Source organism: Mandrillus leucophaeus, unplaced genomic scaffold (assembly GCF_000951045.1).
Source record: "Mandrillus leucophaeus isolate KB7577 unplaced genomic scaffold, Mleu.le_1.0 Scaffold384, whole genome shotgun sequence".
Taxonomy (NCBI): Eukaryota; Metazoa; Chordata; class Mammalia; order Primates; family Cercopithecidae; genus Mandrillus; species Mandrillus leucophaeus.
Genome location: NW_012104076.1, coordinates 719,034 through 736,762, shown reverse-complemented (window position 1 = coordinate 736,762; position 17,729 = coordinate 719,034). Strand labels below are relative to the sequence as shown.

General features: G+C 38.9%; 1 protein-coding gene across 1 annotated transcript in view; it reads left to right on the top strand.

Annotated features, from left to right (window-relative positions):
• Nucleotides 1–17,729, top strand: part of FREM1 (FRAS1 related extracellular matrix 1) — a 173,481-nt gene that overhangs the window by 110,994 nt on the left and 44,758 nt on the right. The window contains exons 21-24 of the mRNA XM_011990854.1: nucleotides 1,772–1,916; nucleotides 6,450–6,591; nucleotides 10,184–10,379; nucleotides 14,650–14,914. Of these exons, the coding sequence (XP_011846244.1) occupies nucleotides 1,772–1,916; nucleotides 6,450–6,591; nucleotides 10,184–10,379; nucleotides 14,650–14,914 (748 nt within the window). The remainder of the gene's footprint in view (nucleotides 1–1,771; nucleotides 1,917–6,449; nucleotides 6,592–10,183; nucleotides 10,380–14,649; nucleotides 14,915–17,729) is intronic.

The window sequence follows — 17,729 nt, the reverse complement described above, 5'->3', positions numbered from 1 at the left end:
TTTCACCTCTATTTTATCTGTGGTTCATTTATGGCTACATTTTAAAAAAACTTTAGCGTGTTGTCATAAACATCCACCTAGACAAATATACAACATTTTAAAAACTCTTCCCATGTTATATAATCTGTTTTTCTTCTTACTTTTTTTTTTTCCTGGAAACAGGGTCTTGTACTATCACTTAGGCTGGATTGTGGTTGTGCAATAACAGTTCACTCCAGTCTCGACTTCCAGGGCTCAAGTGATCCTCCTACCTCAGCCTCCCAACTAGCTGGGACTACAGGCACAAGTCACCACACATAGCACTGACTGATTAAAAACATTTTTGGTAGAGACAGGGTCTCCCTGTGTTGTCCAGGCTGGTCTTAAACTCCTGGGCTCAAGTGATTTTCCTGCATTGGCCTTCCAAAGTGCTGGGATTACAGGAGTGGGTGGCCATAACTGGCCTCTTCTTACTTTTAAAATATTGAGGCCAGGAGCGGTGGCACATACCTGTAATCCCAGCACTTTGGGCGGCCGAGATGGGTGGATCATTTGAGGTCAGGAGTTTGAGACCAGCCTGGCCAACATGGCAAAACCCAGTCTCTACTAAAAATACAGAAATTAGCCAGGCTTGGTCACACTTGTCTGTAACCCCAGCTACTTGGGAGGCTGAGGCATGAGAATCGCTTGAACCCAGGAGGTAGATGTTGCAGTGGGCCAAGATCATGTCACTGCGCTCTAGCCTGGGTGACAGAGTGAGAGTGTGTCACAAAAAAATTATCATTATTACTGAAAATGTAGCTGTTGATAATTACATTATAAAATCATCATATAGACTTACTATGCTGTACTTTTTAAAAAGAGATGACTTTGTCACCCAGGCTTGAGTGAAGTGGGGTGATTATAGCTCACTGCAGCCTCAAATTCCTGGGATCAAGCACTCCTCCCTGCCTGAGCCTATTGAGCAGCTATGACTACAGGCATCACCTAGCTAGTGTTTCAAAGAAAATTCTTTTAAAGACAAGGTCTCATTATGTCGTCCAAACTGACCTCAAACTCCTGGCCTCAAGCGATCCTCCCACTTGAGCCCCCACAAGTTGTTAGGACTACAGGCGCTCACCACTGTACTGGCTCCTGTGCTACAATTTTATACAACTATCTCCCATTTTAAAATATCCAGATAGTTTTCCCTTTCTTGGTATTAAAAGTTATATTTCAGTAAACATTTTATATAAATCTGCGTGCACATCTCCTAGTATTTTAGTAGCTTTGAAGTAAGTTTTGAAAATGTGAAATGTTAGGCTTCCGATTTTACTCTTTTTTGAGGCTGTTTTGGCTGTTCTGAGTCTCTTGCATTTCCACTTAAATGTTAGGTAGGCTTTAAAAAAATAGTTACATTTTTCATATTTAAGTTGTGATCTATTAAGAATTCATTTTGATGATTGGCTCGAGGTAGGGATATAACTCTATAATTTTCCCCAAGTAATTAACTTTCTCAGTTTTATTTAAATACCCTGTACCTTTGTTTATATAGTTTATTTAAAAATATATTCTTTCCTAACTCATTTTAAATAACACCCTTAATCAAATACTAAATTATTTAAATAAAAAGTCTTTAACAGGTTAAGAAGGCACTCTTTTACTTCATAAAACAAGTTTAATTTCACCCTACTGCACTGATAAATGAACTCTTGCTAATACCCCTGCCTTGAAAATTAAGACGTTATCTGTGACATATGTCATGATGGTTTAATTATAAGGAAGATTTACTTACTTTTTTTCCTTCTTCCAGGAATGAGGTTGACATACGTGCATGATGACTCAGAGAGCCTTGCTGATGATTTTACAATCCAGTTGTCAGATGGGAAACATAAGATACTTAAAACCATTTCAGTAGAGGTCACCCCAGTTAATGATGAAAAACCAATGCTGAGCAAGTAAGCTACCTGAAAAGAGTTCCTTTCAGATTTCTATACAATTCTGTGAAATCTACAATACTAGGTACAGATGTGGTGTATGTCTCCCAAAGAAGCAAGTCTTCGCTAGCTCCTATCACAGCTTGCCCCTGCCACTCAGGCATGAGGAGCCTTTAGTGCAAATGTTAGTTAAGATAACCTCTTCTTAACAATCAGCCCTTTAATTACTTTTCTTCTAAACATACTAATTGGTTGTAAAGAATAAGAATGAGTGAACACACGGCATGGAATGAACAGTCTGCTAAACATATAAATACATGCACATACACAAACATGACTGCACACCTACCAAAGTGCAATTAATATATAGATTGAACTAAAGTCTAATAACATTAACTGCAGGCAGTCCTTACAACAGATTTGCTGAAACTTGTAACTAAGTGTGGCTGAGGGAAATAAATCAACCCACTTCTTTCATTATCTTGGTACTTTTTTGTCCACCAGTTCTCTACTGTGTTCCATATGGGTCAACACCCCCTCCCACCTCACATCGAAATGATCATTTTCTAAAATTTTGAGCAATATTATTAATTGTAAACTTTCTCGGTATCTCTCTGTATTAGTCTGTTCTCACACGGCTATAAGGACATACCCAAGACTGAGTAACTTATAAATAAAAGAGGTTTAATTTACTCACAGCTCTGTAGGGACTGGGAGGCCTCAGGAAACTTACAATCATGGCGGAAGAGGAAGCAAACGCATCTTTCTTCACATGGCAGCAGAAGAGAGAAAAACAAGTGCCCAGTAAAGGGGAAAGCCCCTTATAAAACCATCAGATCTTGTAAGAACTAACTCACTATCATGAGAACAGGATGGGGGAATCTGCCCCCATGATTCAATCATCTCTACCTCGCCCTCCCACGACACATGGAGATTATGGGAACTACAATCAAGATGAGATTCGGGTGGGGACACAGTCAAACCATATCACTCTCTGTAACTGCTCAGAATTTGATCATAGGGTACAAAGTATTCATCAATTCTGTTTCTATAGCCCCAGCCATTTCTTTTACAATTGACAGCTGTACAGAACTGTACGCAGTCTACAGAACTGAACAGAATTTTGGGGGACTCTTCTCTAGAGCTAGGAGTAAAAAAGCATCTGGTTCTTGGAACCTCCTTGATGACTTCACCTCTTTATTCAATAGTGCAGCAGTAAGAGGCATGTTATAGTCTGGGTTTTTATCAGGGAGTGAATAACTTCCTGAAAGCACCCAAACCCCTCAGATCTCCTCCACTCTGCAGAAAGGAGGGCCTCAAACAAGTCCCTTCCTTATCTACCACATATCCTGCTGGTCCCTATGAGCCACTGATAAGGTCCTTAAAAAGCATTGTGGGAAATACTGATGATAGATTTTTGGAGGGTTGCATCTCATACATCAGTCTGACTAAAAATATTCACCAAAAAATTTCTATTTTCTTATTTCTTAGCTAATATGTTGGGTTGGTATAGCCTTGATTTATAAATATGAAATTATGAAGGCTGTCACAGTATTACAGTACCTCCTTTTTGATGATCTCATTTTAAGAGATAGGGAGGTGAAAGCTGGCAGGGTGAGGGCCCCGGGGCATCCACTGGAGACGGGTAAAAGCTGACATTTATTAAGTGCTTACTGTAGGACAGACACTATATTAGATTCTTTCGTATATATTATTTCATTAAATCCTCACCAAAATTGTGGAAAATACATGTTACCATCCTCACTGAGGAAAACAGACCAGAGAGGTAAAAGAGCTTACACTAGGCACCCACTCAACTCCATTTGACTCCAAAGGCCATGCTGTTGTTACTAAACTCACTGGAATAGCTACATCTACAGAATCATCAAATCTCTTTCAAACCTGCTTCAGAAACTCTCCCTTTTCTGTGCTTCCTCTTTCCTTGTCTCCTGTGGATAGGAAGTAATGTACTCTCTTTCTCTTCCATGTGTGTCCTTGGGCATATCACCTCTTTCCTTCTCCCGGAAATTGCTCCATTTTTTCCTCCAGTATCTTCAGTCTCTCCCTTTTCACTTCTTCTGTTAACAAGACAGAGGGATAAGGATTGTGGTTAAGAGAGCAAATGCTGGAGTCAGATTGACTCAGTTCAGCCACTTACCAACAGTGTGATCTTGAACATGTTGTTTAACCTCTCTCAATCTTTCTGTTAACCTCTCTGTAAATGAGGATAATAGTGGTATCCTCTTACTAGGATTGTTACAAGGATTAAATAAAATATGTAAACATGCTTGAAAGACTACTACATGGTAAGTGCTCCTAAGTGTTATTGTTATTATTACAAGCAGATATCCTAATTGTAAAAATACAAAGACAAGCTAGTCCCCCATTCATTTCACTGAATTTTTTGGAACTTTTTGGAAGAGTAGTTTGCGCTTGCTTCTTCTATTTCTGCCCACTTTCTCCAATCTCCACTTTATTACTTCTTTCCTTCTTTTTTTTTTTTTTTTTTTTTGAGACGGAGTCTCGCTCTCTGTTGCCCAGGAGTGCAGTGGCACGATCTTGGCTCGCTGCAAGCTCTGCCTCCCAGGTTCACGCCATTCTCCTGCCTCAGCCTCTTGAGTAGCTGGGACTACAGGCGCCCGCCACTATGCCGGCTAAATTTTGTATTTTTAGTAGAGATGGGGTTTTACCATGTTGGCCAGTATGGTCTCGATCTCCTGACCTCGTGATCGGCCCACCTCAGCCTCCCAAAGTGCTGGGATTACAGGTGTGAGCCCCTGTAATCTCCACTTTATTAAAGATGCTCCCTTAAAAGTTACTCTTGGCTTTCCTGCCAAATCTAATGGCTCTTCTAACCTTCCTGGACTCTTTGAGAGCATGTAATACTATTTCTTTGCTATTCCTTTTAGCTACTGTAGGGGATGCTTTGGGTCCTGCAGGTCACAGCCCCTCAGCCCATCTCTGATTCTGGTCCTGATTGTGGTGGAATGTGCTATGTCAGTGTCCCACCTCAGGTGTCCACAGTGCCTCACTCTACTTTTCTGCCTCAGGGCTTTCATGCAGCCCATGTCCAGGCTCAGCAGAGAGCACTCTGGGGACAGCCTTTAACCTTGGGAGCTAGTAGATAAGATAAATGCTCCAGCTTCCTGTCCATCAGGAGCACAATTTGAATTGCATGTATGTGGTTCCTCAAGATACCCAGCAGGATTGAGCCCCAATTCCCCATAGCAGTAAAACACCCTTTGTTGCCTTTTTCTCTTTCCCTTTCTCTCCTACTCCCTCTCTCCTGCCTCCTGGAATCACTTCACAAATAAATTACCGTCCTTGTCCTAGGGTCCCTTTAGGGTAACCTAGATTATGACACACCTTGTCCTCTCTTGGCTTCCAGACATTGAATTCTGACACTGAATTCCAAAAATTTCATTCTGACCAGAAATTTAATTCTGAATTCTTCCTACCAAACTCTTCATCTTCTTAATCATATTGGCTTCCTGTTTTGATTAATCTATCTAACCGCTAATCTCCATAAGCCCTCAACCAGCTGATTGCTTAGCTTTTTGGAATAATGGGATTCCCATTCTCTAGTAAAGAGATGTGCAGAAGTCACCTCCCACTGCGAGGGAAGCAAGATATTCACCCCGAGTGAAAGTTGTTGGAACTGAAGTGTTCAGGTTTTGGCATCTCTGCAGAGGAGCGGAACACTGTTGATGCTAGTTGCTGGTTCTCAAATGTCCTTTATCTGAATCCAGAGAAATTCAGGCATCCTAATTTTTCTCAGAAACTAAGCTGTAAAGTTGGACAGAGTTAGGCTTCATGAGTAGACCACAACTGAGAGCTAGAAACACTGGTGGAAAGAGATCCCTATCTCACTTTGGCGAGACCAGGGACAATGGCCATATAGGCTGTGAAGGCTGCAGCTCCGCACAGTAAAGGACCTGCAGAAACCACAGCAGCGGCTCTGCCCCAGCCTACTGTTCAAGAAGACAGGAGCTGACCTGGCATCTGTAACACTGGGAAAAGATGAATCTGCAACAAGAACACATACTGCCCAGAACATTACTTAGAAGAGGAAGAGTAATTTAGAGAGTCCTAGATTACCTCAGAATGGCATATCATCAATGGCACTGGGACATCTGTAGGCCAGTCATTGAATCTCTTTAATTGAGTTTCTGTCTGTAAAGTTAGAGCACTCATACCTAGCCCTCTTACTTCATGGAGCTGTTGTGAGTATAAAATGAAATACTGGAAATAAGATCATTTTATAGAATAAATTATAACTTACAAAATTGTAAAGTTCGGTACATGTAATCAATTAGAAGTGCCTAATTACCTCTTCCCACATTCATTAGGGCTGACCCATTGTCTTTTGAGACCTTCATGTGTGAGGGCAGAGAGCCTGTTTCATGCCTCTCACTAGTCATCTTCAGTGCTTTGAATATTCAATATCATTCCTTAATTGTTGAAGATTGGGAACTGTGATAGTCAATATAAGTGTCCCCTACTAAAGGAATATCTTCTATTTTTATATCAACCCAGACATTTTTCTTTTTACAGGAAGGCTGAAATTGCAATGAATATGGGTGGAACTCGTATTATTTCCAGTGCTATTCTTTCAGCCATAGATGAAGACTCGCCCAGGGAGAAGATTTACTATGTATTTGAAAGGCTTCCCCAAAATGGGCAACTTCAGTTTAAGGTTAGTGACTTTTTACTTTTATTTTTCAAAACTAATGTAGCAGGTATAAATCTCAATATATACATTTCAGTGATGGGATTTATTCTCTGATAGCTATGTATTTGCCCAGAAGTAGAAAATTTAATTTTACTAGTTCAGGGTGAATTCATGCTGTTCTAAAGTTTCTTTGTCAACATGGGGTAAATTCAACAAGTATTAAGATTCTTCATTGCTCCCTCTCCTGTGGGATTATCCCTAAATTCTGAGGGAGGGAATTACTGGGGTAAAGCAAGCTGTCTGCTTTCTGAGGATAATCCAGGATCTCTTGTGGTATCTTCATTTCTACCAGTATTTTCACTTGTGATTCATGTAACTTTCCTCTTTAGCATCCATCATCTCAATTATAAAACTCCTTCAAGTCTACAGTCTCTCTTGTTCTCTCAGTCTCTGTGTGTGTGCGTGTGTGTGTGTGTGTGTATTTCAGCTAAATTCTAGATCATTCTCAGGAAAATGAAAACTTTCATTATTTTTTCATGACAATCAGGTCCAGGGAAACTTGGAGGGCTGCCTCTAGCTCCTCTGGCCCTAATGGTCTCTGTTAAAACATTATCTGAATCCCAGCACTTTGAGAGGCCGAGGCGGGCAGATCACAAGGTCAGGAGATCAAGACCATCCTGGCAAACATGGTGAAACCCCATCTCTACTAAAATACAAAAATTAGCTGGGTGTGGCAGCGTGCACCTGTATTCCCAGCTACTCACTACTCCGGAGGCTGAGGCATGAGAACTACTTGAACCCGGGAGGCAAAGGTTGCAGTGAGCTGAGATCGTGCCACTGCACTCCAGCCTGGGTGACAGAGCGAGACCCCATCTTAAAAAACAAAACAACAGCAACAAAAAAACATTATCTGAGTATTATCACCTCCTGCCTTCTCAATGATTTGCCACAGTGAGCATCTTTCTTTCCTTCTGCTTCTCATCTTCATCCCCGAGCAAGGACAATCCTTATGTCTTCTCCAGGGAGACTACTTACTCCACAAACCGTATACTAAATTGTTCTGTATTCTATCTGACATGAACTTAAAAGCTGAAAGGTCAGTGTCTTCATCCCACCGTAGTCGCACCTCCCCTTGCAGCACCAGAGCCCTTATTGTTTAGTTTCAGATGGGCAAAGTCTTGGACCAAAAAGGCAGTGTGGGAGAAAACTTCATGTGGGAGTCATCTCATCCCGCTAGCATAACAGATTTTAACAACTGCCAAACTTGAATCCCATGAACTGCATGACACCATAAATTAACATTCCTGGAACTGTGTATGTTCTCAAAATTAGATGCTTTAATGGAAAGCAAATAAGCATGGAAACAATAAGGGGATACTAGGGGTAGGGTCACCTGGGTTTTACTGCTAACCCAATAGCTTGCTTTGTGGTTTGATAAAATGTCCTTGTTTCACTTTAGGCCTAGAATAGCAAAATTTCAGTCTGATTCATACTGTGTGCATGATGTCCAAGGATCAGCCCAACATGAATTACATAGATCAGTCACCTGAGAAGGTCAGTTGAGTAATCAGTCCAAATGTTTATTTCAATGGTGGATTAAGACTAGCAACCACAACCACCAACCGTCCCCAATGCAATTATTTGATGGAATGCTTAACTTTACATATAATGGAGGCACAGTCCTAGAAAAGCAGCAAGAATTCATTCTATGTGGAACAGCTTGATTGTCATAGATTGTAGGCACCATAGAGAATCAGAGTGAAGAGCAATCACTGATTTAAATTGAGGTACAGCTGTGTCCTTATTTCATTTCAAAGAGTAATGAAGCAGAAATGCAGTGAAAGCTCACACATTTGGGTGGCTTGGGAACGGAACTGTTTTGGATATGTGAAAATGCAGATGGGTCCAGGTTCCCAGTATGGCTCCACACAGTTATCTCCCAGCTCCCTAGCAGTTCTTCGAGTCTTTCCAAGACCAAGGACCAGCACTCCAGCCCTCCTGGAGTCTCCCAAGCGTTCTTGTTTTCTTGTTGACTTCTCTTAGTTTTCCCCATCTTGAATCTGACTTTTATTTTCTTTCTATTTCTGGGTCTTCAAATGATTCTATTAAGTCAATCTAACATTTTGGAGTGCAAGTAAGGAATTACATGGAGACAAGAGAGAGGAAAATATGTCTTCTTCTGTGCTTACTTCCTTAGACAAGATTAGAAAAGGGAAAATGTGAAATAGAATTGCAGCCTTTCCCGTTTAAAACCTGAAAGAGTCTGTTTTAAAAATTATATTGGCAAATAGATCTTATGGAAAGAAACACTAGCTTAATTATTATGATGTAATTAACTTCCATCCAGTGAGCATGAGGGCAGAACATAAGTCTACAAATATCAGGTGGATAAACATATTAAAGAGAAAGAAACGTTATCAAGTAGAATGACATAAAGGCAAGTGGTAGCACAATGGGAAGAGAGGAGGACAAAGCTCTTTTGCCAGGAACTGGGAGTCTGTGGAATCTGGAAATCTGTGTTCTATCTGACATGAACTTAAAAGATGAAAGATCAGTGTCTTCATTCCACCACAGTCCCACCTCCCCTTGCTGTACCAGAACCCTTATTGTTTAGGTTCAAGTGGGCAAAGTCTGAGACCAAAGTATCAAGGGGAATAAAAAGTAAATGATTTACATTTCTGTTTTAGACTCTTAAATTAGACAGTAAAACCACAAGATAATATCATATAATAAATGTTAAGATGACTTTTAAAAAAATTATATCTAATGACTTTTTATGAGCCATTCCCAGGGAAAGCTGTGTACCATAAATGAATAATAATAGGATTATTAATAAGTTAATAAAGATTTGTGATTACATTTTTCTACTACTCTCAGTTCTTAGCCACCCCCCTCAGCATAAGAACCTTTTAAATTCAAAATGCCATAATTTCTGCATCAAGCTCCCTGCAAAATATATGCTTAAATAATGTTGGCTTTTAGAAGATTCTGATAAAAATAATATATGATATTTGCAGTTCATATTTTTTGATGACTTAGGATATAAATGTAGGGAGTGATAGTGATCCCCATCATTTTCTTTCTTTACTAAGGCTGGAAACATACTGGGGAGTAAATGCATCTGTTCTATTTTTGTTTTGTCTGCTTCAGATAAGCCTAGTAATGAGCCATTATTGAAAAAATGTATTTGATATGAAAAAATGTATTTGATTAGTTGAACAATGAAAAGAACTAAAAAATGGAAACTCTAAAAGAAACACATTTAATTTCTAAAGAATCCATTCCAAGAGCTCGATTACCCACCTGCTCTCATTAATTGGAATATTTAATCAGCTATGATTGCTTATGATAAATACCTTGGAAGTAACAATGCTGTTGTATTGTTTGACTTTGTCTGAAACCCTTTGGTTGAAGCCAGTGTTTTTCCAAGTTCTCAAATTATTCTAATATATTTCTTTGAAAAGAAAAAAGTCAGGTAGAATGGCAAAAAGTAATCTGGAATTTCCCTGAAATATTATTTGTATTGGAGGTTTTTAGGGGATACAGAAAATGTCCACTAACATACTTTGCGGGGGGGAAAAACCATGAGCAGCTGACTAACTCTGGCTCCTTCCAGATAGGGAGGGACTGGGTTCCTCTCTCCCCCGGCATGAAGTGTACTCAGGAGGAAGTGGATCTGAACTTGCTGAGATACACACACACTGGGGCAATGGATTCCCAGAATCGAGATAGCTTCACCTTCTACCTTTGGGATGGCGACAACAGGTCCCCTGCTCTTGACTGTCAAATCACCATCAAGGACATGGAAAAAGGTAAAAAGCGTGTCTACCAAGGTTTACTGGGATCAACTTTGCTAACTGGTATAAGTATTCCACATTTGTTTCTTTCTCTCTCTTGCCCTCCCTTCTTTCCTTTTTTCCTGCCACTCTTCATCTTTGAAATTCTATGATTTATGTTTAGATCCTTTGGCTTCTCACCTGCTTTGCCTGGGACCTATGAGGTTCACAGAAGTAGCCAATCCATTCATTATTTTTTAAAGTTTATTGGAAATTCAGCTTTGCATACAATATGGCTATATAGGCTACTTTAACTGTTAGGATTTTTTTTTTTTTTGCTTTAAGTAAAATTTTACCTAATTGATGTGTAACTCTAGTTTTATCTTCAGGAAGTGATCTATCACTGGAAAATGGAGTTTCAAAGGAAAAGTACTTCTCAATAAACGAAAAATATATTTTAAAATTTAAAAACAATAAAGATAAACTTTGTCATTAGAAAGGCTGGAAGTTGTTGCTTCTTTCACTTTGAAAGTGCTAACATATACTTTTTAGGGACAGGGAAAGACACTATAAGATAAGCTTCTTGTGAGTTAATTAAGTAGAATGAGTTGTATAAATGGTGAATGGGGGAGAGTTAAATGGTAGATGGAGGAGAGTTTTTTTAAAAAGCTCAGCAAGGAAGAGTAGAAGCTCTTGATACCCAACTGTTACTACCCTGTAATTTTGCTTCAGCTTATGTGAGGATCATATCTCATTCATCTGTGTTATCCCAGGATCTAGATAGTCCCTGGATGAAGCATAATCTTAGATCCTCAGTACATGCTTAGTTGACTGAATGCTTCTCTTTTTTGCCTTGGCTGCCAGGAAGCTCAGAGGTAAATTGAATGCTTAAATGCAATAATAAAAAAAAAATCTTGCTTTATGTGTGGCAGAATTATAATTGTTCTAAAGTTTAAAAAAATTAATTCAGTTTGATCTTGAGGTGTTTACTTTGAGCTATATAATAATATATTTTATTTGCTTATTTCCTGGTTGTAAATGTGTTCCTTAAAAAAGTCTAATAAGTGACTTCAGATAAGCTAGATGTTACTGTACACATTTATCTCTCCCTGCAAAACAACTATGTTCATCATAAATATATATCCAGGCAAAATGTAATACAAGTAATATATTAGGGCAGACAACTAGTATATCAGAGTAGGCCACCTTCTCATTGGCTCAGCACAACACAGGTTTACAGTGATATAGGAGAGCTCTGTTCCACATAGTCATCTAGGAACTCTTTATATCTAGACATTCCCTTATTCTGAAGGCCTTAGAGTCACTCAGGAAGTGAGATATGGAAGAAAATTAGGGGATGTCATGCACTAGGTGTGAAGGTTGTGTACCTCTCTTGTACACATTCCAGTGGCTGAATCACAGTCACATGCCACATTAAGAGAGGCTGGGCAATAGAAACTTTAGCTTTGCACCCAAGAAGAAAGGAAATAAAGTTGGCCATTGCATTGCCAGACTGTGCTGCAATTGACATGTGGTTATTTTCTAAAAGGATTTTTGAAAACGTATACCAAGTAGACACATTATCCTATTAATATTTTCAGTTCAAAATTTTTCTTCTTTGTTTCCTCTTACAAAGTGGTGTTTTGTCACTGTACAGTTTTTTTGTTTTGTTTTGTTTTGTTTTTTTACTTAACATGAGTTTTTGCAGGTTGCTGCATAACTTTGTAGCCATAATTGTTTATCTCTAAACAAGACTGTACTGAAGAGTTAGATTTAATCACAACCTTAAAATTGAGCATTTGGTTGTTTCCATTTGGGAGCTATTATAAATAACATTAAGCTTCCCAATTGCTGTGTTGCTGTGTCTTCTGATTTGCACAGTGGCAGAAATGATGTTGAGATCTTTCAGATAAGTTTAGGAGGACATTGTCTATAGTTGACTCTAACCTATACACTGCCCTTACAGTGCTGAAAAATTGCATCAAGGCAAAAGCCAGTTGCTCTTCCTCCCCTCAGGTCCATTTCCTGCTCCTGGTGAAACCTCTCCTGGGTGCTTTTTGTTTCCCCCACCTAATTCATTCTTCTTACTTCCTTGACGTATTCATCTTGCTTCTCTCTGTAGCATCTGTGGCTAAGGTTTTGACTTCAATTTAGAATGGTCTTTGATTCTGTGTAGGACTGAAGTTGCATAGCATTTTGAGATAAAAGCATAGTATATGAAAAGACCAATTTAGTAATCTGAAACAGTGTTTTCCAATCAAGGCACTATTAACATTTTGGGATGGAGGATTCTTTGTTGCAGGGGACTCCCTTGTGCATTGCAAAATGTTTAGCAGTGTCCCAGGCCTCTGCCCTCTAGAAGCCAGTAGCAACTCCCAGTTATGACAACCAAAAATGTCTCCAGACATTGCCAAATGTCCCTTGGGGAGCAAAATTGCTTGTCATTGGGAACCACTGGTTAAAATTGTACCACTTTGATGTTTATTTGTATTTCTTGTTTCCTCATGAGACTGAATATCTTTAAAAAAAATTTTTGGCCACTATGTTTTTAAATTCAGAAATGGCTTGGCGTTTACATCACGTGTTTTTCTTTTTGGATATTCACCCTTTTAGTATTAGTTCACAAGAGCTCCCTAGATATTAAAAACATGGAACAAAATAATGCAGTGTTTAAGAGCCTGTGCTCTGGACTCAGATGGCTTGAGTACAAATTCTCACTCAATGTTTTATTAATAGTGTGACCATAAGCAGGTAAGTTAGCATTTCTATACCTTAGCTTCCTCATTTGTAATCTGGGGATATGATAAGACAATACCTCACAAGAACATTCTGTACCTGACACAGAGTAGAAGCTCTGTATTTGAGATATGATCACTTTGTAATGGGCCTCAGGTGAACAAAATTCAATTATAATCCCTAGTTTGTGAAACTGCATCATTGGTCCATGTGTGACCCACTTCTACCTTCCTCAGTCATACATTAAAAAAAAAAAAAAAGGTAAATTACGCATTATACAAAATGTACCATCTTAACCATTTTTAAGTGTACCAGTTCATAATGTTAAATATATTCATGTTGTTGTCCATCCAATCTCCAGAATTTTTTCATCTCAGAAAACTAAAAGTCTATACCCGTTAAATAATGATTCCTCACTTCCCCCTCCCTGGCAACCATTGTTCTATGTTCTGTCTCTATGAGTTTTACTACTCTAGGTACTCCATGTAAGTGGAATCATATAGTATATATCTTTACATGACTGGCTTACTTCACTTAGCATAATGTCCTCAAGGTTCATGCATGTTGTAGCATGTGCCAGGACTCCCTTTCCTTTTAAGGCTGAGTGGTATTACAGTGTATGTATATGCCACATTTTGTTTATCTACTCATCTGTTGAGAGGCACTTGAGTTGTTTGCATCTCTTGGCTATTGTGAGCAATCCTGATATGAATATGGTTGTATAAATATACATTTAAAAAATATATCTTGAACATTTGTGCAACTACCACACAATTGAAGGACTGGAATATTAATAATAGACATCTTCCTACCTTCTCCAGAAAAAAATATGGTTCTAAAGTTTATATTATTTTCTTACTTTTATCGTTTTCTCAGCTTGCTCATATAACTAATGAATGTTAATATACTACATCTGTGTCGTTCCATGTAGCTGTAGTTCATTCGTTTGACTACTGCATGAAATTCAGTTGTATGAATAGAACACAGTTTGTGTATACATTCACTTTTCGCAAAGGCATTTGGGTTGTGTGTAATGCTTTCAGTTACAGACAGTACTGCAATGACCATTTGGGTGCATGTCTCCAAGGGTAGCAGGGCAAGTGTTTTTTTGAAGTACATAGCTGGGGTGGAATTGCTGAGTCAAGGCATATGTGAACATTCGACTCTTTACAAAATAATGCCAAATCTTGTACCAATTTACAGTCTTCCCAAAATTGTATGCAAGACTCTCTTGATCTATGTCTTCTTCAACACTTTGTACAGTCAGACTTCTACATCCTTGCCAATCAAAAAGTTATGACATGACAATTTATCATGATATTTGTATTTCCATAATTACTAATGAGCTTGAGCATTTGAAAATATCCTTACTGGCCATGTGAATTTCTTCTTCTGTGAAATATCTGCTCATGTCTTTTGGTTAATTATTTTTATTCATAATAGTTATATAAACCTTTCTATGTCATATTAATTTTGATTTTTGCAGTTTTGGCCTTTGTCTTCAGCCTTTGCCTTGGACACAATATATTTTTTGATACGATTCTTGACCATAACCTCTTATGTCATGTAGGTGATATTGTCATCCTTACAAAACCACTCGTGGTGTCTAAAGGTGACAGAGGTTTCTTAACAACCACCACTCTCCTGGCTGTGGATGGAACAGACAAGCCTGAGGAACTGCTCTATGTCATTACCTCCCCTCCACAATATGGTCAGGTCGAATATGTTCACTATCCTGGAGTTCCCATTACAAGCTTCAGCCAAATGGATATAGCGGGACAGACCGTTTGCTATGTGCACAAGAGCAAGGTGACTGTCTCCAGTGACAGATTCAGGTGAGCCCCGTGGAAATTTTTCAAACCCCTTCTTTGGATTAATACTTACAGAAAAGGAGATCTGTTAATATGCTTCACTATAGTAACCATTTTACAAAATATGTGTATCTTACAACATCACGCTGTATACCTTAAATATATAGAATGAAATTTGTTTTTTTAAACAAAGGATAGAAAAGGAGAATTTTTCAGCTCTGGTGCAGCTGTGTTTTTCTTTTACTGCCTTGTTGTATGTAAGGTGAAGACACACAATTAAAATGACAGCAGCAAAGCAAGAAATTCGGGCCTGTTATCAAAAAATAAACACAGTAAACAGATCTGTATGCAAGTTCTGCTACGAGGAGAAATGTGAAAAGCTGAGGCTCCCAGGTAAAGATAGACCTGGAAAAGTAATTTCCCTCTTTTTGGAGTATGTTTTTCTGTCTGACGAAAAGGCATTTATTAGTAAACATTTGGCATAAGCAGACACTGCCTTTTGACACAACGTGTTCTGGTAACTATATCATAAATCATGTTGTCATAAAGTAGATCATATTTCCCCACAGAAACAATGTTATAATTGGGGGCTGCGCACCTGTTCCAGAATTCTGTATCAAATAAATCATTGGAATGAATAACAATCTGGTGAAAAGGCAAAGATACAACATTAATGAAAATCTACATTCATTTAAAATATGGAAATTTGTTTCAAGTCACATAAAGCAAGAGCAACTCCAGAAGATCTATAATCTCGCAGCTCTCAAAGCTGGCTGAACCTGAGGTCCTGGTGAGAAACACAGATCCCCAGGCCGTGCGTGAGGACTGGGAAACGTTGGACTTTGAGCGAACCATTGTGCACAATCCAGTTTTGAGTTTCTGTCAATTCAGAAGGAGGCCTGGAGAGCATTGGTTTGTCTATTGTACACCCACACTTTTGGCTCCTGGTGTAATTTTCACCAAGTCACAATACAGTCTTCTAAAGAGCACTATAAAATAACATAAACGGAGCATACTCCTATATTATTCAATAGGTTCCCATAAACTATCAAGTATCACTGTTACACCCATGTTCAAATATCACTGTCCTCTATCTTACTTTTACCTATCTAAATTCAATATGTCTGCTCTGATAAACACTAGTTAAATGTCAGTAAAGAGGATGCTGCTCACCTTTTTAGCATTAAAATGATTTTTGAAAGCTGATTTGGATAATCCAACAAAACAAAACAAAAAGTCTCAGAAAGTTGGAACTAATCTCTTATTTTGTTCTCTTGATAAATGTCCTTTAACAAGCAGGTAATCATTTAATTGATCAATATTTTAACTAGTTCAGTCTTTGAGTGTTGCTAAGCATTCACTAAAACATGAGATGTGGGGATTCCTTTTCAAGCTGGCTCTTTTGTTTGAGAGGTGGAGTAGTGAAGTTAAGATACAGGCTTGGGGGCAAGAACTACGTGAGTGACTCACAACTCTGTGACCTTCATCAGGTTACACAACCTCCTGTGCTCTTGTTTCCTCTTCTGTGAAATGGAATGATACTCATAGCACCTGCCTCACAAGGTTGTGGGAGGTTTATATGAGCTTATGCATGTAAAGTATTAGTAGAACAACACCTGGTGCATAGGAAGAACTAAGTAAGTGTTAGCTACTACTATTATTGTCATTGTTGTTGTCATTATGTTCTTTCCTTGACGACCTTCTTACTTCCAATCTTTAAAACAGCAAGTATGATCTTGAAGGAGGAAAGGAGTTACCAAGAGGAGCAATGATTGTTCATTTTTTCCTGTTTGCTAATGGAGGCTGGGTGCTTCTTGGCTTAATACGTTTGTATCAGATCCAGGGCTTTTAATTTTACATGCATTTCTGGAACTTCTAGCTTCTTTCCTTTCCTGCTTCCCTCTGTCAATGCCTACAGGACAGTCTGCTGAAGACATTAGTGACTGTCTTGAAGAAACCAGTGACCTTGCTGGAGAACACAGGACTGAATGCATAAAGATATTGAGAAATGAAGGTTAGATATTAATCGAATGGTGAGAATGAAAAGCAAAACCTCCGTATGTAAGGATTGGCAATACTGTAAAAATTTCCTAATTTGCATCTAGAAAAGGTCTTATTAGATGGCATTTTAGAAATCATTTATCCCAGGAATTTCTACATTTCTAGATCCTCAGATAATTGCCAGAGAGAACTACAAAATGCATATTCTTGGGCCTTACCCCAGAGAGGCAACTTTGGTAAGTCCAGTCTCAGGCCCAGAAATCTGTATTTTCGAAAGATATCTTCAGGTAATTCTAATGCAGTCAGGACTAGCCATCAATGGTCTGGTCCAGTCTGTTGTTCTGAATATGTTCTGAGGAGCCTCAAGAATTTATGGAAGTTGAGGCTGGGGTGGTGACTCACGCCTGTAATCCCAGTACTTTAGGAGGCAAGGCGGCTGGATCACCTGAGGTCAGGAGTTCGAGACCAGTCTGGTCAACATGGTGAAACCCTGTCTCTAGTAAAAATACAAAAAATTAGCTGGGAGTGGTGCGGGCGCCTGTAATCCCAGCTACTCAGGAGGCTGAGGCAGGAGAATCGCTTAAGCCGGGGAGGCAGTAGTTGCAGTGAACCAAGATGGCGCCACTGCACTCCAGCCTGGGCAACAAGAGTGGAACTCCATCTTAAAAAAAAAAAAAAAAAAAGAAGTTATAGAAGCCTTTAGAGGGCCTCCCAGAGATTGAGGTTCTGGGTCCTTCAGCACTATGTACTGATGGAACTTAGGTATGTGTGTTGTGTGTGAGTGTGTGAGTGTTGACACTAAAAACAATACTATAAATACTGTAAAACTAAATATAAG